The sequence below is a fragment of the Camelina sativa genome, chromosome 9, assembly GCF_000633955.1.
Source record: "Camelina sativa cultivar DH55 chromosome 9, Cs, whole genome shotgun sequence".
Lineage (NCBI taxonomy): Eukaryota > Viridiplantae > Streptophyta > Magnoliopsida > Brassicales > Brassicaceae > Camelina > Camelina sativa.
In genome coordinates, this window is record NC_025693.1 from 15747417 (window position 1) to 15767919 (window position 20503).

General features: G+C 37.6%; 5 protein-coding genes and 1 pseudogene across 7 annotated transcripts; 2 read left to right on the forward strand and 4 right to left on the reverse strand.

Annotated features, from left to right (window-relative positions):
* On the forward strand, window positions 1818-2414 carry LOC104715324 (heat stress transcription factor A-5-like). The gene has a single exon (XM_010432740.2). The coding sequence runs from the start codon at window positions 1935-1937 to the stop codon at window positions 2337-2339; it is 405 nt and encodes a 134-aa protein (XP_010431042.1). The 5' UTR covers window positions 1818-1934; the 3' UTR covers window positions 2340-2414.
* LOC104711082 (exosome complex exonuclease RRP46 homolog) lies at window positions 2663-4919 on the reverse strand. 3 transcript variants are annotated; one of them, XM_010427755.1, is made up of 9 exons: window positions 4818-4919; window positions 4445-4567; window positions 4216-4329; window positions 3990-4090; window positions 3830-3850; window positions 3540-3612; window positions 3380-3447; window positions 3164-3296; window positions 2663-2988 (listed from the first exon to the last, which is right to left on the reverse strand). In XM_010427755.1, the coding sequence occupies exons 2-9, from the start codon at window positions 4548-4550 to the stop codon at window positions 2876-2878; spliced, it is 729 nt and encodes a 242-aa protein (XP_010426057.1). In that variant the 5' UTR covers window positions 4551-4567; window positions 4818-4919; the 3' UTR covers window positions 2663-2875. The 3 variants fall into 3 exon arrangements, with proteins under 3 accessions (XP_010426057.1, XP_010426059.1, XP_010426058.1); XM_010427757.2 differs by having other exon boundaries at window positions 2876-2988; window positions 4445-4563; XM_010427756.2 differs by having other exon boundaries at window positions 2876-2988; window positions 4760-4919.
* Window positions 5068-10365, forward strand: LOC104711084 (E3 UFM1-protein ligase 1 homolog). Its single transcript, XM_010427759.2, has 20 exons — window positions 5068-5359; window positions 5575-5886; window positions 5994-6260; window positions 6430-6477; window positions 6655-6720; window positions 6855-6958; window positions 7073-7166; window positions 7241-7297; window positions 7408-7795; window positions 7892-8046; window positions 8153-8218; window positions 8304-8372; window positions 8454-8546; window positions 8662-8727; window positions 9108-9154; window positions 9257-9320; window positions 9413-9490; window positions 9562-9624; window positions 9776-9868; window positions 9978-10365. Exons 1-20 carry the CDS (start codon window positions 5186-5188, stop codon window positions 10089-10091), a joined length of 2418 nt encoding a protein of 805 aa, XP_010426061.1. The 5' UTR covers window positions 5068-5185; the 3' UTR covers window positions 10092-10365.
* On the reverse strand, window positions 10268-10980 carry LOC104711083 (17.6 kDa class I heat shock protein 3). The gene has a single exon (XM_010427758.2). It carries the CDS (start codon window positions 10892-10894, stop codon window positions 10421-10423), a length of 474 nt encoding a protein of 157 aa, XP_010426060.1. The 5' UTR covers window positions 10895-10980; the 3' UTR covers window positions 10268-10420.
* Window positions 15098-17785, reverse strand: LOC104715325 (annotated as a pseudogene).
* On the reverse strand, window positions 18425-19081 carry LOC104711085 (17.4 kDa class I heat shock protein-like). The gene has a single exon (XM_010427760.2). The coding sequence runs from the start codon at window positions 18996-18998 to the stop codon at window positions 18531-18533; it is 468 nt and encodes a 155-aa protein (XP_010426062.1). The 5' UTR covers window positions 18999-19081; the 3' UTR covers window positions 18425-18530.

The following is a 20503-nucleotide window of genomic DNA, read 5'->3' on the forward strand; positions in this document are numbered from 1 at the left end:
CCCAGACATCTTCAATCCGATCGTGCTTCGCCAAAACCCAGGCTCTGATACCAATTTGTGAGGTTATTAACCGATCGGAGATTGAAAACAAATAGAACTCTTATGCGTATCTTCGNTGATTGAAAACAGAAAGTAAAAGAAAGACGAAAGAACGACACCAACGATTTAACGAGTTCACGTTCCTTAACCGGAAACGCTACGTCTCGCCGGAGATGACACTCCGGAATCCACTAGATACTTGTGATCACCGTTTCTGTTACAATGCTCTCAAGCTTTCTCTCTTTACTCTCTCTGTCCTATCAAATCTCTCTAACCTCTCTGTAACTAACTCTCAGATACAGAGATGAAGATAAGAATCAGATCAAGAGATTAAAACCGCAAAGACTTTATAGCTCCCGTTGTCTTCGACGACCTCAACCGCTTTAGTCTTCTATCTCACGTGTAGCTCACGTGCATCACTTGAAAGCTATCCCTGAGCTAATCCTCTCTTTGACCGAGAGTCTTCTTCACACTTAGATACATTCCTGAAGTAACCATAAGAACCATACTTACACAAGTCTTCGTTTTGGATTTTGCAGGTTGAATCTCACGGAACAAACTCTATAATCCATCATCATGAATCCCAGAAACTGCTGCTTCTCTGTTTTACCAAAAATCTGACTTTCCGATAAAGCATTCCACTTTTTGCAAGTTTCAGAGATGTTACCGTAGAGAGTATCTCCTCTAGCAATTCCTCCGACAGATCCGACATTGTCGTCATTCTCTCAGACTTCAACAGTGAGTCTTTCAAATCACAATTGTTCGAAGATAAATCCAGCCTACTGAAAAAACCGAACCGAACCGGCCGAACACAACTGTGTTAATTAACTAACTGAATTAGAAGAAAACAATTTGGTTTACGACCGAACCGAATGAAAGTTTTTCGGTTCAATACGGGGGGTAGAAGAACTATGCAAAATCGAATTTGGTTTTAATTAACTAACTGAATTAGAAGAAAACAATTTGGTTTACAACCGAACCGAATCAAAGTTTTTCGGTTCAATACGGTAGAACTATGCAAAATCGGAAAATGGAAACAAAAGAGCAAAAAGGAAAATATAAAAGGAAAATTTGTAACTTTTAATCCTGACTGCTGAAAGTTAGATGATTATCCGATCTTAAACCGTCATTATTTATCTATAAATCAGTGTTTTCAGACCCGGACCGGATCGGCCGGTTAAACCGGTTAACCCGCGACCCGCTTAGTATTCCGGTTCCGGTTTAGCTATAAAACCAGATTGTTATAAACCCGGGAAAACCCGGATAAACCCGTTAAAACCAGTGACCCGGTGTTATTAACCAACCCGTCGGGTTTCGGGTTTGATTCTCAATCATCCGATTTCATCTGTCAATCCTTTTTCTTACTTAATTTTAACAGATCTGTAACCCTTTTTGTAAAATATCGATGAAAAACAATGTCCTGGACTTAAGTTGAAGTGAGGAAGAAGAAGAGAGGCGTGAGACACGAGGTTAGAAAGAGAGAAAACCAAACATTTGTATAATTATATTATAATATAATATTATATTCTCTTTCTTGTGCCCTTATACGAATCATATATATTGATATACATACATATAGTATGCTGTTGAATAATGAATCATTCATCTTTTTATAAGTATTAACTATTTAAACAAATAATAACATTTGGAACGAAGACTTTGTTACATATTTATTAACAAAAATATAGAATATTTATAAGCTATATATTTATGGTATTGATATGTTGATCCGGGGTTGAACCGAGTTGACCCAGTAACCCGGTGACCCAGAGACCTTTCCGGTTCACTGTCCGGTTTGGGTTTCAAAACATTGCTATAAATAAAAAAATAATGCTTCGCATCTTGTTAATAATTCTCAAACCCTAAAAACTCAATTTCGTCTCGCGACTTGAAGGATGGTTCACAATTGTTTCCCAAGGGGATTGTCTTCGTTCTACGTCAGAGTCTATCAGGTTGTTGATGATCCTTCAACGGATTCAATCATCTCGTGGAGTAGCAACAACAGTTTCATTATCTGGAACGTGGGAGAGTTTCGCAGAAAGATTATGCCGACGTGTGTTGAATTTGGTTTTAACTTCTCAAGTTTTGTCGCCAAGCTTCGTTCTCATGGCTTTAAACGAGTTAAAGGGCCTGGACAGATGGAATTTGGAGACGAGTATTTTGTCGTAGATCAACCGCAGCTTTTGAGGTTGATGATGGTCGAAGCTTTGAGGACTAAACGTAATGCAAAGAAAGCTAAAGCCAAAGCTAGGAAAGATCGAGTGCAAGTAGAGTTTCTCTTGAAACACTTGCAAATTTAATCATAATAAAATCGTAACTTCTTGTATAAGATTAGTAGTAATGAATAATGTATGTTTTGTATAAACCGCTTTTTGTGTCTCTTATCGAGAGTGTTTAATCAAATTGGTCAATTTGTATCTTTTAAGCTTGCTACTTTTATCTACCGTATGTATCTTGGATAATTGAAATCAATTGCTTTATTTTTTAGAAACTTACAATAAAGTTACAATTTACGGCGAACCATGAAGATGAGTAAATTGCTTATTCCTAGCCAAATTAGAGTTGGGTGCTTTGATTTAAAGAAAGAATGTCAAGAGATGATGATAGTTAGGAAACAAAGTAATTCAGATTCAGACATCATTAGCTCTGACCATGGCTGCCATTTGTATTAAAGATACGAGGTTCATCTGTTCGCAACACATCTAACGATACAAGTTCCTAGGCCTCTAGCATATCATGTTTAATACACATCGACGATAAGAGTTCTATAAACGCTACAATAGTAGAATTATGAAACCGTTCAATATCTCATGGAAACCATTATGGATTCGTGCTTTTACCCGGCTTTGGATGAATCTCTTTGGCTTTGTTGGAAGTTCTTTCTAAAAAATGCAGATAAACTAGCCGCAGCAGCGCAACCATTCTCTACACACAGGAAATAATCGTCCACTGAAACAAAACAGAAACAAAAGTGAATTCAGAATTACACATGATGCAGTGATTGATAGACAAGTTCATTAAAACATATCTCATACACATGAAAGGTATATAGTCTAATAGAAAACTGCTTCAAACAAATCGAACATAGTGAATTATATCCAAGTTAGATAAGTTATAACAGTACCAGACATTACTCCATGGGTAACTGATGTAATGATCCCATGCTCTACTGGCTCGCCATCCGCTACTGATGATCCTTCCGGAAGAACAGAGAGAGTTGTATTTGGAAAGACTAAATACGCAAAGGCCGACATTTTCTGTCCATTGCAGTTCAAGTAAGTACAACCAATACCCCAAAAGAAAAGATAACAGTAATGGACAACAGGGTTTTTTAAATAACCTTTTCTTCAAGCTTGTTTGGATCGAGTACAACGTATCCATTATCAGCCAGGCAACAGCATATAGCAACTGAAAAATAAAAACGCCGATAAAAAAGTAAGAAGAAACACACAAAGTTCACAAAGCCAATTAGAGAAGAGTATAAAGTTGCAAAGAAGTACCAGCAAGATGCTTCATAGGGATTCCTGCATCGACAAGCGCTGCACATGCTGCATTTATCGCACACGGTAGAAGCTATACAGAATTGAATCAAGGAAAAAGCAGCCAAAACTGTCTTTTATTTTAATGCACCAATTATTTCACTAAGACATATTCACACCCCTAGGATTACAAGCTTTCACTATTAAAAACTCTATAATTGCTCAAATCGGCGTTGCTTATACCAAATTATATGTGTTTGACACAGCATCAGTAAATGGTTACCAAGGGACAAAGATCACAAAAAGGATACAGAACCATCATCATGTACAACCTGCACCGGAATCAAAAAAAATGAAAACATCAGAAACAACTCAAATTGATAAATTGGCAATCTAACAAGACAGGACAAGGGAGTGGAGGTACTGAAATGGATACAGAATCGATTTACACAACATTGAATAGCTATTCACCTGAATTATCACTGAGGTGGTGGTATTTGGATTAACTGTCAAAACACAAATACTCTGTATCGTCCTTTTCATTATCATCTCATACTCCTTTTCTACTTTTCCTATCATAATGCAAAGTAAAAGCCAGTCAGAAACTAAAAACCAAGAATCACTTGTACCACATACTCAAGCAAAAAAAAAAGCAACATCCAGACATGATTGAACTAAAACTGCATTTACGATTTACCAATTTGCCCGGTTTTAGGCTTCCATATGACTTCAAAACAAGCCTTCTCAGCATTTTCATTCTTCTTTGTTCCTGCTTTAGGTCCATAAACTGCAGCTAGAACTTTTGTATCTCCTGAAATAAGAACGAGAAGCATAACCATTAGAAAGTTCCATCAATCCCATTCAAAAAGTACCCATCTGAGATATGTAATCAAACCAAAAAGAAACATAAAGATTAAAACAAGTACCTTGCGACCAGCTAGCAGAGCCATGAGGACGATGAAGGATGTTACGGGAACACGCAAGTGGTCTCAACTGATTCGGTGTTCTTCCGTCTTCTCTATCAATCTCCATTGCTCCAAAATAACTTACTTCACACAAAAAGGGTTTCATAAAGTAAGCATCTTTTGTCACAAATTGAAATTCTCATAAACTATAACTACGAATTGTACCAGTGAAAACAAAAACTCGTTCTTTCAATCCTACAATACTCGTTACACAACGTATAAACAAATCAGAAACAACGACGCAACACGAATCAACACAGAGCTAGAGTAAAAAACCTAATTTCGAGGAAGCTAGAAGACGAGACACGATTCCTTATCAAACAAGAAGACTAACCAAATAGAGAATACACAGCTACACGGAACTGGAAGCTGGACGAAGAACTCAAGACTACTAAACCAGAGGAGAGTAGTTTCTGAAGAAGAATCGTTCTGAAGAATTAGGGTTTATTTGGTTTAAGTTACAAAACCCTCAATTTCAAATCAATTATATGTACCAATATAAACCGGTTGGTCCGGTTATTAATCATTGGTTTAACTTTAACCAGTAAACTCGATGAGGAAAGATACTTAATGCGGCGTTTGAACATAAAAACAATCGTCCGGAGAAAAAAAAAAATCTCGAGTATAACTGACGATTGATTCCTGAATCGACGATATTCAAATTTAATCTGATATTCAAATTCCGGCGATTACGCGAAGAAGATGGATGATGAATTGTTGGAATTGCAGCGTCAGTTCGAGTTTGCTCAACAGGTGAAGTCAAGCGTGAGATTATCGGATCGAAATGTCGTCGAATTGGTTCAAAAGCTTCAGGAGCTTGGCGTCATAGACTTCGATCTGCTACATACCGTCACGGGAAAAGAATACATCACTCAGGTACTTGATTCTATTTCGTCTCCTGTGTGAATTTAGACTCTACGAGAATCTACAAATGGTTTTGCGTACAATTTTGGTATCATGATGTGAGTTATGTGTTGATTGAGTGAGAAAATGATAGTTCTGTTTGTTGCATGAGAAATTTAATCGGAATAAAATGAAGTTAAATTGCTTGATGGAGGTTTTGGTGTAAATTGTGTTTTGGTTTGTTGCAGGAGCAATTGAGGAATGAAATTACTCGTGAGATTAGTAAACTGGGACGTGTATCTGTTATTGATCTGGCAGATACGATTGGGGTTGATTTGTATCATGTGGAGAAGCAAACACAAGATGTGGTGTTGAGTGATCCAGGGCTAATGCTTGTCCAGGGAGAAATAATATCACAGAATTATTGGGATTCGATTGCGGAAGAAATTAACGAGAGGCTTCAAGAATGCAGTCAAATTGCTGTGGCTGAACTTGCTGGTCAGTTACAGGTTGGCTCTGAGTTGGTGCAATCAGTTTTGGAGCCTCGACTTGGAACTTTGGTAATTGTGCTTTCTATCTACTCTTGAGCTTTCCAGTTTTTGTTTAAGTGAATGTGAGCTTTTAGATTTTTGGATTTTTATTTATTTTATGTTTTAATATTTTTAAGGTGAACGCTAAGCTAGAAGGTGGACAGTTATATACGCCTGCTTATGTAGCACGTGTGACTGCTATGGTTCGAGGTGCTTCCAGGGGTATATTTGTTCCCTCCAGCTTGTCGGCATTGTGGGCACCATTGCAACAGTTGGTACAAGAAATGAATGGAGCCACTGGAGTTGCTGTTGAAAATTCATTTTTCCAGTCTATATTTAACCGACTATTGAAGGAAGAGGAGATGCTTGGATCACTACGTGCTGGAACCCATTGGACTACTAGCGTATGTTTAAAAATTCTTATCTTTTGGAATTCTGGCACTAATGGATTTACAACTCTATTACTAATAACGACAGTCTTTAAAATTTCATTAGAGCACTGTTGTCTATGCTTGCTGTTTTCCTTGTTCAGTTACCATTCATTAGAGTGAATTGTTTGATTTTTGGTGGCAGGCTTTTGCAATTGCTCAAAAAGAATGCGTAGACTCCTCTTTTTCCCAGGTTTGGTCATCATTTTTTTCTGTAATGTACCCAGTCCGTTGATTTATCAGTTGGTTTTTGAACAGAACTAAAATTTAAAATTCATCAGACTGCAGTTTTAGTATGTTCTATATATTATTCTTTCTTGAAAATGGTAAATCAACAATTTTATGGTTTCTTTTGTCCGTATTCCTGCAGAATTCCTACATCTCCTATGAGACCATGCAGAAGCTTGGAATTTCTCAAGCTGTACAGTTCTTACAGGTATTGTATCATGTTTAGCGTGATTTTTCAATAGTTTGAGGAAATTGAAGTTATGGAATGATAGCTCGAATAAATATTATGTTGCCTCCTTCACTTTTTTTCTCATTATAGGTTGTGTTTTATGACATGTATAGTCTAGATATCCAGATGGTTCACCTTTAGCTGCTGTATTTATTCATTCCTCAATGATTGAGATGCTGGATTCTGCAACCGAGGATGCTATTGAGCAAAACAGTTGGTGAGATTAAATTTCTCGTACTCTTCTTCCCTCAATCTATGATGTTTGTTTTCTTTTATGCTATCCTGCTTATATCACTAGATCCGTTTTACTGAACCTTGATACTGGGTTCAGGATTGATTCCCTCTCTGTATTACCTTCATCATTCACGCCACAGGATGCAAACAAGATGTTGCTTCTTTGTCGCTCTGTCCAATCAGCTCTCAAGGTGGGATTTTGATCAAATTTGATAACTAGTCAACCCTCTTTTGTAATAAATTGCTGATTTATTTAGCCTTTCAGGCTGACAAAGCACTTATCTTGGGCGAATCCTACGTCCTAAGCAGTGGGTTTATCAAGGTAAACAGATGAAATGAAGGGTATTATTAGTAGTTTTGTTGCGTGCTGCTGTCTTTCCCATTTGGTTTTCTCCATCTGAACTATGCCTTGGTTTAACTACTAATGTTTAGGGCATATATGATCAAATTGAGAAAGAGGCAGGAGCTTTTAGCATCCAAGCTTCTACTGCTAGTTTGATAGATTCTTCAAGCAAATCATCAGAGTCGACAGAAAGCATACCTGCTAATACAGATAAAGGGTCAAGGAAGAAAAAAGGAAAGTCTGCCAGCATGAAGGCAGCTACCGTAGAAACTGTTCCAGATGATAAAGAGGACGCCCGTCCAAAATCTAAGAGAAACCAGAAGAAAGGCAGGGATTCATCGTCATCACAGAAGGTGGATTCAAAAGCAGGAGGCAAGAAAGAGTCGGTTAAGGCACAAGAAAGTAATAATATTATTCCGCCAGACGAATGGGTGATGAATAAGATTGTTGACTCTGTGCCTGAATTTGACGATGATGGTACACCTGAGAACTTTTTCTTTATGTATGCATAAAAAATATTATGTAGCTATGAATTGTGAGTGCATGTGACATAAATTCTGGGGTTTCTTGCAGGTATGGAGAACCCAGATTCGATTCTTAAGCATTTAGCTGATCATATGAAACCTATGCTCATTAATTCACTAAAGGAGAGAAGAAAGAAAATCTTCACAGAAAATGCAGATAGATTGAGGCGCTTGATTGATGATCTGCAGAAAAAGCTTGATGAGGTTGAAACCAACTGCTTCAATTATAGTTTTATCTTTAGTTTGACTACTCACCACCCAGCATGATAGTACTTTGTGACCTTATTTTTCGTGGATTTCCTTTTGGCAGTCTTTCCTAAATATGCAGCTCTACGAAAAAGCGCTAGAGCTTTTCGAAGATGACCAATCGACTTCAGTAAGTACTTTCTGTCTTTTTGCAAGCGACGCTCTTACTACTCAAAGAAGCTAGTGTGTAACACTTTCTTTTCTTCTGGTCCTAGGTTGTTTTACATAGGCATCTGCTAAGAACAACAGCAGCTACGATTGCTGATACACTTCTTCATGGGTTGGTAGGTCAAAAATAAAATAGTGTTTCTAAGATCATCTTCGTATTTTTGATTTAACTAATCAAGCTTCGAATATCAACCCAGGACATCCACAACAAACTGAAGAATGGTATTGAAGTTGGAGAATCCAAAACACAAGATCCAGTTTTGCTTGATTCTTCTGAGAGAACTGCCCTTGTAATGCAATTTTGAACACTAATCTCAATTAGTACTGTATTGTTTCACTTTTTCTTATTGTCTATATTGCTAGCCGATGTTTGACTCTCCCATGTTTTCTTTTCTTCTGGGGCAGGCTAAAAATCTCAACGGTTCTCTTCCGAAAAAGGCTCTTGCATTAGTTGAGGCACTGGAGGGAAAGGTTAGACCTTCCTTAATCGATATATTTCTTTTTTCCTTAGTTATTAACATAACCCCTGGCATGTTGAAAAAGTGGTTGGTTGCCTGTTTCTTTTTTGTTCTGCCATCTCGATTCCTCTTCTCCTGTGGCTAACCATGTTTATGTACAGCCAAAGTTTCTGTTCTGATAAAATTTTAACGGGAGTCAGGGATCTTTACAAAAATATGGTGGTGCACATAGCCATATATAGCTTATAGACTCTATAGAAAAATCTTTATTATAACTTAGGCCTGATCAATTTTTCGCTACCTAGTTAATAATCCTCTCAAAGGGTGGTTTCACTTTGGCTCTTCTAATGAATACATTCTAAGCGCCATTTGATGGGATTATTTTTTTTTCAGCGTGTAGACACTTTCATGATCACCTTCAGAGACCTGGCAGAAGAAAGGTACTATAATTCTTAATTTTTGAGGAATCTCTGAAGCAAGTCTGCTTAATTGGTTTTCACTTTTCACTGGATTTGAACTGCATGTTAACTATATTTGTGCAGTGGATTAGTCTTGAAGAAGCTTGACAAAAAACTGGAAAGGACACTCCTACATTCATATCGTAAGGTATGTACCACACCATATCGTTTCTTTTCTAATTTATGATCTCCGATCACTGCTTTTTATCCCTTCAGTGATGATGTTATCTGTGCTTGCAGGATCTGACATCTCAAGTTTCTACCGAATCAGACCCTGTTGCACTTCTCGCTAAAGTTGTCTCTCTCCTTTTTATTAAGGTACATATCCATGTTCGTGTAACTACTCTGTGCTTAGAATCCGGAATTAACTTATGGTTGGAATTCGACAGATTCACAGTAAAGCTCTACAAGCCCCTGGTAGAGCCGTTGCTGCGGCCATTTCTCACTTGAAGGTATTGCATCTTACGAGAGATTCACACTAACCCTATAATCTTCTCTCTTGATCATTCCTTTTTTCTTCCGCAGTCACAGGTGTCTGGTTACTCTGTATTATATCGTGGTCTTATTTTTTCGTGGCCAACATGTCTATTTCAATCCTTGTAGGATAAACTTGATGAATCTGCATACAAGACTTTGACAGATTACCAAACAGCAACTGTAACTCTTCTTGCTCTGATGTCAGCTTCATCCGGCGAGGTTCATATACTTCTCTTATTTCGTGGGCAACAAATTTTCATTTGAAATGCAACCAATAAATCTCTGTAGCGAATGATCATCTCTTTAAGCTGTTCATTCACATGTACAGGAACACGACTGCTCCTCAGATAGAATCTTGACCAAACGGGAATTTGTCGAGAGCCAGATGCCATTGCTTAGAACCATCGTCCTTGGCGAGTCACAGCCACAACAACAATCCTAATCCAACAGAGCCAGGTCGGAAGGTTCCCTTAGTATTCTGCTGTTAAGACCTAGGTCACTCCGCTAAAACTTAGTAGGAGTAGGAAAAACCGACTCATGTTTGGAGAATTCCGTTGAAACTTCAATATACAAAAGATTTGCATGGTTTGACCTTAACTATCTATAGATGGAGGCTTATATATTTCAAAACACTCTTTTATTAAGATTTACTTATATTATCATGATACAACGAGATTGATGATTACAAGAAAAAGAAGGATAAAGGAAAGTCACACCATTTATTTTACACAATCACACATTATTATTGTCTTTCAACTTCCGAGGTTACGCTTAACCAGAGATATCAATAGACTTGACCTCAGGCTTCCTCTCAGGAACTTTTGGCACCGTGACGGACAACACACCATTCTCCATACATGCCTTCACTTCCTCCACCTTGGCATTCTCTGGCAGCCTAAACCTCCTCATAAACTTCCCACTCGACCTCTCCACACGGTGCCACTTGTCACTCTTCTCTTCATTCTCACTGCTCCTCTCTCCGCTGATCTGAAGTATGTTCCCATCTTCAACCTCTACCTTCACCTCTTCCTTCTTAAGCCCCGGCAAGTCCGCCTTGAACACGTGCGCCTCAGGTGTCTCCCTCCAGTCCACTTTAGCGTTTGTGAACGCGGCAACGTCCTTGGCCGGTGCGTTTGCCAACCCTGACGGCGTCATGAATCCTTCGAACGGATCCCATACGTCTAGCGAGAATGGGTCGAACACGTTTGTTCTTCGGCCTCCAAAAATGCTCGGAATTAGAGACATTGTTTCACTTACTCTTGACGATTTGCTCTGTTTTGTTTTGCTTAGCTATGGAAACTCTTTTAACTCTTTGTTGATGCAGACACCGATATGTGTCGTGGCATATTTATAGGGAGAAAAGATGGGAGGGTAGAGGATAAGAGAGAGAGAAAGTTCTGCAAGGTTCTTGAAAATTCAGGTTTTGTCTTTTCTTTTCTTCATAACGTTCGTCTTCGCTACCAGATTTCTCAGGTGCTTTCAAGAAGTTTCGATGTTGAGAGCGTTTAGACGACTTGATATTCAGTAGCTCAGGCAGTGAACGCCATGCCGTTTTATTGTACATGGGCTTCGTTAATGGGCCTTAACTACGATGTGACATGCAATTAGTCAAACGTCTATTACTTACATTGAACACGTGTTTTGATGCTAAAGAAAAATGTGTTTATTAAACCGAAGGATCGATCATAGGAAGAAGATAAAAAGGAATAGAGAGAATCAATAGACATTATAGGCCTACTGACCTACGTACGTAACGTGGAATCAGTGCCGCTGTGGTTAAATTCGTATATCTTAATTAGGAGGAGTTTTCTAAATTTGTTTCTGAATGCATTAGAAAAGGATTAGTTTTGGGACAACAACCACAAAATGTGATTCTTGCAAAAACGATTAGAACTAAAATTGATAACAAAATATATATATATATATATATATATAATTCATAAGTTAAGACTTAACAATCTTCCGAATCATTATTTTATAAAAAATCTAATATTTTAATGAATCTCTTGTAATAATTATTTGATGGAAGACTTTTAATACTTTTAACTGAATCTTTTTCAACAATCTTCGTTTGTAACTGAAACTTTGAAAGCCACACAGACTCAAAATTATAAAATACAAGACGTAAATATTATGATTCAACAATCTGCGTGAGATAAAATTGCCGCATTAAGAGAGAATCGCAGGCGCGTGGATCTCACTCGCGGCGATTTTCTCTCCCAAATTTTTTTTCTTCTGATCACAAACTCTTGCACCATCGTTGGGGGTTCTCCGTCGATTCCGGCGACGAAGAGAGCCCCAGGACTTATGGCGCTTCATCCGTTAACTGCTGCATCAATAAGGTGAAAGCTTTGTGATCAAAATCAAGGGAGCAGTGGAAGGGAGAAGTTTCCTCGACACACCAACGGTAAGAGCTCTATCAGCAGTAGTGCGACGAGGAGTAGAAAAAGGAGATTCACGGCAAGGATCGAGAGAGGAAGGTGGTTAGATCTGAAGACTGGAGATTCTGGAGGTTTCTCAGGGTTGTTGTTCGATAGGGGAGGTCGTCTATGGCAAGGAGGAGCTAAGCCACCGTCGAAGGGTTCAGATCTTCTCCCTACCACCTATCTCTTCTCACATATGAGCCTGTATCTCTTCGACAATGGAAGCTCGGCTCTTTTCTTCCTCCTCAAAGCTGCTCTACGGTGGCGGGATGGCAACGGGTCTTGGATCACCATCTCCGTTTGACTCGCGTTGTCCAGGCTCGCCGAAGGTCCTGTTCCGATGAGCATCCGCAATATTATGGACGGCGGCTTCAACTGAGTTCTTCAATTGGAGATTAGGGTAAATGAGTGCCGGTTTGATTACGGTTCGTGAATAAACCAGGGTCAATTTTGATTTACAATTTTTACTTGTTTGATGTATGTGGTTTAGGCCCTTTGGGGATTGTAATGGGTCTAAATCCGGAGATAGCGCATTGGGCATTTATTTATAAAATTGACTACCCTTTAACAAAAAAAAAAAAATCCGCGTGAGATCTACTCGCGGCTCTCTCCTATCTCCTCCTTTCTCTTCTTCTGATCACGACTCCGTGCACCGACTGAAGGGTTCCTTCGGCGATTCCGGCGTTGAAGAGGAACTACTGGTCCATGGCGCTTCATCCGCAGTCCATTGCACCTACCGGCGAGGTCACCAGATCGAAATCAAGGGAGTTTGTGGCGAGGAGAAGCTTCTACAGGACACTTCCAGTAAGAGCTTTACCGGCGGCATGGTTATGCGGTTAGAAGAAGGAAGTTCTCGGCGAGGAATGAGAAAGATACGGCAGTTAGATCTGAACGGCTGGAGACGCAGGAGGTTTTGTCACGGCTGGTGGTTTGACGGGGGAGGTCTACCGCCGGAAAGGCAAGGCTAAGCCACCGTCGATGGCTTTTTAGATCTACTCCCTACTGCTCTATCTTTATCTGACTGAACTATGGCTTCCGGATTGCTAGATCGGTTTCTTCTTCCTTCTCTTCACAACTCTACGGTGGCGGGATGGTGATGGTCCTGTGTCACCTTCTCTGTTTGACTCCCGTCTTCCTGGCTCGCCCGGTGGTCCTGGTCCGGCGAGTATCCGCAGCTTCATGGGAAGGCGGCTGCAATAGGATTCTCCTATTGCAGATTAGGGTTTCTGGTTTATATCGGTTAGCTACTGATTTAGATTGGTTTATATCCGGATCAATTTTGATCTTTCTTATCTAGTTTGGTTTAGTGTAATTGGACTGGGCCCTAAGGGGATAATTGTATGGGCTTATTCTAGAAATAGTCCATTGAACATATATGTTATAAATTGAAAGCCTTTTAACAAAAAAAAAAATATATATATATATATATATATATATATATATTATGATTCATATGGGAAGAACTAATATACGTAAGTTAAAGAAACATAAGTTTTTAAAGAAAGAGAAATTGATTAAATTATGAAACTTTGTGGGGGCGTAGTTTGAAGTGCTTTAAGTGACGACCAATTGGCCTATCACTACAAGTTTTTTGGTAACTATACAAACCAAAAACTGTAGTGATATGTTGATTTATTCATTGTATAAAAACCACCGTTGGCCATATTAAAGATTGATGAGAGTTTAGGAATGGAAGAATTGTATATTGACTCTCATGGTGATTACAATAAATTATATATGTTTATATAGAGAATAGAATAAGAAGCTAATTAACCAGTTTCTATATATAAATATACAATAATTATTAACAAATACACTCTAAAATATTCTAAACATTCTTATACTTCTACACGCCCCCTCAATCTCAAGGCGGTGATGAAGAGACGGTGGAATCAGCGGTTTGAGATTGATCAATGATGTGGAAACGTTTGACTTAGAGAGATTGTGAGACGACGATCGAATGAACACAATGTCGTTGGTGGTGGCAGCCAGATCTAGAAATGTCTTTATGAGAGAGATCGTTGTAGAGGGTTGGAGCTTGCTTGATTATGGAGATCCGATGAGATTTTTTTTTTTTTAAAGAAAATTAAATAGAAAGAAGCACTTTAGCGTGAGAGAATGATAATAATTTTTTTTTTTAACTGAACTGAAATATAGTAAATAAAATTTTGAAGAAGCATCGATGGCTTGAAAACTGGAATAAGATGATTTTTTTTTATGGTTTGATTCAGAGGTTTATAAGAAACTTGAATGATGAAAACATTTAAAAAAAAAAAAAAAAAAAAAAAAGAAGAACCACTTGGCTTAGATTCAGAGAAAACATGTTTTTTAAAAAAAAAAACAAAAGAAAGAAAAGTAAAAAGAAGAACACTTGGTTTAGATTCAGAGATCTATGATGACATATCTGAACAAAGAGAAGATCCATAACTTAGATTCAAAGGTTCATGATGAACTTGAATGTAGAAACACTTGGCTTAACAAAAAAAATAAAACGAGTTTGATCGTAAGATCTAAACTCAGAAGCAAATCTGCTCTAATACCATATTAAAAATTGACGAGAGTTTAGGAATGGAAGAATTGTATAATGACTCTCATGGTGATTACAATAAATTATATATGCTTATATAAAGAATAGAATAAGAAGCTAATTAACCAGTTTCTATATATAAAGATACAGTAATTATTAACAAATATACTCTAGAATATTCTAGACATTCTTATACTTCTACAAGCTATTGCTCCTCTGACCTGGACTTCTTAAGTCAAATGCTCCTCTGACCTGGACTTATTAATTGTCAACTCACAATTTTTTCCGTAAATTTTCATCTAAACATAAACAATCCAACGTCCAAAAAATCTTTATTATGTTTATAATTTTTTACTAGTGGAGAATAAGGTTAACACAAGAACTGCGGATACATGACCAATCAAGATCAAAAGAATCAAAATCTTACACGAAAAAAAATCAATTATTGGAAACATATAATATATTTACATATACAATTCAAGGTAAAAACATTTTAGTTCACATGATTTTCAATGTCGTTGCGCTACATAAGATTGGTTCACTAATCACTCCAATCAGATCGTCGATCTCTCCCATGTCTGCGCTTCATTTGTAAGCTGGTTTATGTCGTTGCCCATCTGTTGTCCTACCAGAGTTGACACTCCAGTCCCCATATTAGGCCCTATCATCAAAACAGTTAACTTGTCACATCTCTAAAAGTAGATAGGGTTAGCCATGACCAAAATTTCATGAGTGGATCAAAATATAATCAATATATATATGTACAAATTATACCAAACACATCAAGAGACTTAATGTATAATATACCTGTAGACGTAGGCATCGCCAAGGCTTGCAGCCTCGCTTTGCGACGATTCGCTAAGATTATAGCGATGAACGCATCTGCACCAAGAACAAACGCTGCCGCAGATACCACACCGATTATAATTGGCAGTTTACTGCTCTTATCACTAGTTGATCCACCTGATCCGATATCAAATATAATTTTTTTTAAGTTACATAATACGCATAAATAAGTGTTTAATTTGTTATTTCGGCATAATATTCCATGTTATGATCACTGAGAGCTTTTATCAAATTAATATAGAAAACAAATTAAAAATGAATTAAAAAATCTAAATACTAACCTGAGCTCACTCCATTGCTCCCTCCAGTTCCTTCTTTGCTAGTTCCACCGGAGCCTTAACACATTAAAAAAAAAAACGTACATCACATTACATAAGTGACTATATAATCCAAGTTTATGTTTTTATTGGTAATTCTTGATTATACACAAATATAGACTAATCACAAAAAAAATGCATTTCAAAAAAACTAACCAGATCCGGATCCACTGCCCCCAGATCCTCCTCCTCCTCCTCCGCTTCCGCCTTCGCTTGTGCCCTTACTTATCACATAAAGCTCGGCTGCATTTATCATTGGCGGTAAAAGCGCACTAGCGGTGGAGTGGAGTACCAGCAGGGTGCTTGAGCTGGCCAGCACATCTCTCACGACCACTTGCGTAGTTTTTCCAAACACAGGCACAACTGGACCCTTTCCAACTTGCTTACCACCAAAGAAAATGTTGAACGATCGTACACTCGACTGGAGAGGCTCCGAGAAATACATAGCCAAGTAAACCGGAACTCCTTCTGAAGGAAGAGTGGGGTCGACTAATGCTAAGCCTTCCCCGGTCCAAGAGTTACGGAGGACGGACTCAGGCGGCTTGTTTGATGCACCAGATGTATCTATCGTTACAGCCGTGGACGGTATTCCTGTGACCAATAAGTTTATCTCGGTCGGAAGCCAAAACCTACCTTGAAGATCCGATCTAGCAAAAATAGTATAATATAATAACAATTCGATATGGTCTTAATTGATTGTAGTTAAAATTTGGCATTTATGTTTGTGTTTAGGTAACATAGTACAAAAAAATTATTGCAAACCAAACGGAATTTTTTTTTTCATTAACAAGTAAGTGATTAACCAATTTTCTGATTTAAACGCTAAGTTGCTGTTTCATACGCATTCTATTACTCTAATCTTGAACACCAAAAGTAAATATACGAAGTGATTGGATATCGATGGTTACCTTAGAACTTCTGTTGCACCATACGCACGTCGTTGTTGGTAAAATAAACCTTCACCAGGACCAAGCTCATCATACATGCCAGCGGCCAAGTCGACAACTTCAATGGATGATACAAAAGGGTTCGATGAGGAAGACGTACGCACAAAGCAAACGCTGGTCTCTCCGCTGGCCGGAGAAAATCTTAGCTCCAAAATGTACGGTTCAAATGCCGAGGATATTGATACGGTGCCTCGGTGTTTCCCTTCAAACACTACGCTGAAGGTTGGAGTTGAGGGCTTCCCGTCGTAGTTCCCGTAGTAATACATCGTTCTCACTAGAACTTTTCCACCTTTTGTAACCGGAATGGCGGAGTAGCAATTGGTGTCGCCAGTCGGAAAGTACCGGAGAGTGGTGAGGGATTTTTCGACGGTGGTGGACGAAATGGTGGCCGAGTCTCCAGATGTGATGAAGTCGTTGTCTCCAACCCATTTTAGGTTGTTGTTGTCTACGCCCGGCAATGACGTTCCACAGTCTATGTTTACGCCTGTAATAATTCATTATGCATGCATGAATCACTGATTGTTATGATAGCTAAGCATTAAAGATAGAAGTCTTTTTTTTTTTGTTCCTAAAATTAGTTTTAGTCATCCAACTTCACCCCAATTAATGTACACACTATTACTAACATAATAAAAGTATCGTATAATTCAGAATATTTACCCCCATTTGATGAATACAACTTAATTATTGATCTTGAAAATTGTTATGTGTCCATTTAGTTGCTATGAATTTTCATTGTGGATCATGTGATTTTACAAAAGTAAACAAAAGTCCTTTGACTCGATCCACATGATGAATCGACACTTTTTTAACGCTTGATATGTGATGGTTTTTGGTAAAACCACATTATAGGCCGCAATGAGTTTTCTGACCAACCAGAGGACAAGAAAAGTCATTTGCTAACATTTTTGTATGCATCCTCGTCACATAGAAAACACTAAGCAAAAAATTGGTCCCATTAGCTCGAACGAACCAGCCATATCAAAACCACACTGATAAAAATTGATCACACTAAATTTTCTTACATGGTAGCCAACTTCAAAACCTGGTCCCATTAGCTCAAACGAACCAGCCATATCAAAACCACACTGATAAAACTCTATATATATATATATCTCCCTTTAGATAGATTGTCCCTTCTGTCTGACTTTGCAATTTGGTATCTTTTGAATGATGTGAGTCCATTCATAGCCACATACTGTGCAAAAGGAACATTTAAATTATATCGTAAAGATCAAATCTCTTCACCCTGATCAGCAATATCATTAACCAGTTTGGACTCTTCTCCGTACTTCCCCATAAGGATCTCTCTCTCAACTGAGGTGTATCAAGTGCAGTTGCACCATACCTCTTGAAAACCTTCTGTATGATTAAGTATGCTTTTCCTCGGACTGCCAATTGTCCCATGTCATAATAAAATCAAACAACAAAATGAGAAATTTGACTTGAGGCTAAAGTTACAACTGCAACACTAATCACATCTTTGTACTGAAGCCGGAGACTGTTCCTTATCAAACAAGAAGACTAACCAAAGAGAGAATACACAGCTACGGAACTGGAAGCGTGGAAGAAGAACTGAAAACAAAAACAGAACCGAAATAGAAATAGAATCAATGCTCAAAACACTCTTCTAAAACAGAACTGAAGACAGAAAAAACAACTGCTTTTAGCTCGATACTAAGTGTCTTGGAATAAAAAATTTATACTTTTTCATATATTTCAAAACACTCTTTTATTAAAAGGAAAAAGGAAAATCACACCATTTATTTTACACAATCACACATTATTGTCTTCATTTCTTAAACTATAAGGTTACGCGCTTTAACCAGAGATATCAATGGACTTGACCTCAGGCTTCTTCTCCGGCACTTTCGGCACCGTGACCGACAAGACGCCATTCTCCATACTGGCCTTCACTTCCTCCACCTTGGCATTCTCTGGCAGCCTAAACCTCCTCATGAACTTCCCACTCGACCTCTCCACACGGTGCCACTTGTCACTCTTCTCTTCATTCTCACTGCTCCTCTCTCCGCTTATCTGAAGTATGTTCCCATCTTCAACCTCCACTTTCACCTCTTCCTTCTTAAGCCCCGGCAAGTCCGCCTTGAACACGTGCGCCTCAGGTGTCTCCCTCCAATCCACTTTAGCGTTTGTGAACGCTGCCACGTCCTTATTAGCCTCTGCGTTTGCCTGCGACAAGAACCCTTCAAACGGATCCCATACGTCTAGTGAGAATGGGTCGAACACGTTTGTTCTTCGACCTCCAAAAATGCTCGGAATTATAGACATTGCTTGACTTCCTTTTGCTCTGTTTTGATAGTGTTCTGTTATCAATTTTTTTGCTTTAAACTCTTTGCTCTTTTGTTGATTCCAAACACGTACGTGCCCTAGTGTATATATAGGGAGGGAGAGAGAGAGAAGAAGAGGGTAGAGTGATAAGAGAGTGAAATGTTCTGCTAGTTTCTTCAAAAATCAAGAATCTTCTTTAGAAGCCTACAACTACAAGAATTGTCAGGTTCTTTCAAGAAGTTTCGGTGCTGAGGGTTGAGCCGACGTGCAATTCATCAAGTAGACAGCTAAACGCCATGCCGTTTTTGTTTACATGAGCTTTGTTAATGGGCTTTACTATTGTAGCCCATTTAAGAACTCTCGTTGTCTTAATAACTAGCATTTGTTATTGAATTATTAGAAAGATACCAATAATTTAAAAATAAATTTCTTTTAATGTTTTATAATATTAATTAACACTAGTTGCGCTTAGCTGCAGGATACTTTTTGTAACTACTTTCCGATATATCGAATTATTTAAAAATATACTTTTTTGCTATGTTGCATGGAAACTCTTTTTGAGGTGCGTTTCCCGTTTCCGAAACGTTTCGGAAACGGAAACTCGTGGAAACTCGGAAACAAGTCACAGAAACACGATTCCTAAAATTCTCTGTTTGGAAACACGATGGAAACTCCATTTCCGTTTTGGAAACACGACGGAAACTCTTTTTTTTTTTTTTTTTCAAAATTTAATAAATAAACAAATTGAAAATATAAGAATTCATGATACATATAATGATAAAAAAATATAATATAATTAGTAGCTTAAAAGTTAAAATCCCTAATGGCGATGCTGGTAAAAAAATTTGATTTTGAACGTTTATTTTTTTACAGTTTTACTTTTAATTAAAATTTTTAATATTTATGTTTTGAATTTGTGTTGTTTCAGATTTTTTTAATATAGTTTTTATGTTTGGGGATTTATATATCTATATATCTATATATATGTATATACGTTTCCTACACGTTTCCATTACTTAATTTTTGAAAAAACCTGTTTCCCGTTTCCGAAACGTTTCGTTTCCGCGTATCCGTTTCCGTTTCCATGCAACATAGCTTTTTTGGAATTGGATTAGTTGTAAAACTATGGTTTATCCAATAGTAAAATATAAAAATGCACTAATAAAATAAAATAAAAATAAAGAAATCTCAAATTTGATATGATTTATAGATGTTTACTTTTAAATCGAGTAGACTTAATTATATAAATTGCCTAACTAACAATAATGTATGTTCTTTTTTTTCTTTTCTTTACCTTTGGTGAGAGATATATTAGTATAGTTTGAATTTGTGGTGTTTGTTTTTGTATTTTATACAAATTTAACAACATAATTGTTATATAATATTTTTATTGTTATCAAAGTTATTATTTGTAAAAGTACATAGACATATTTTTACTTTAGTCTCGTTTTGTGTATTATTTAATATTATTAGGGACATTTACAAAAATACCATTTTTTCATTAC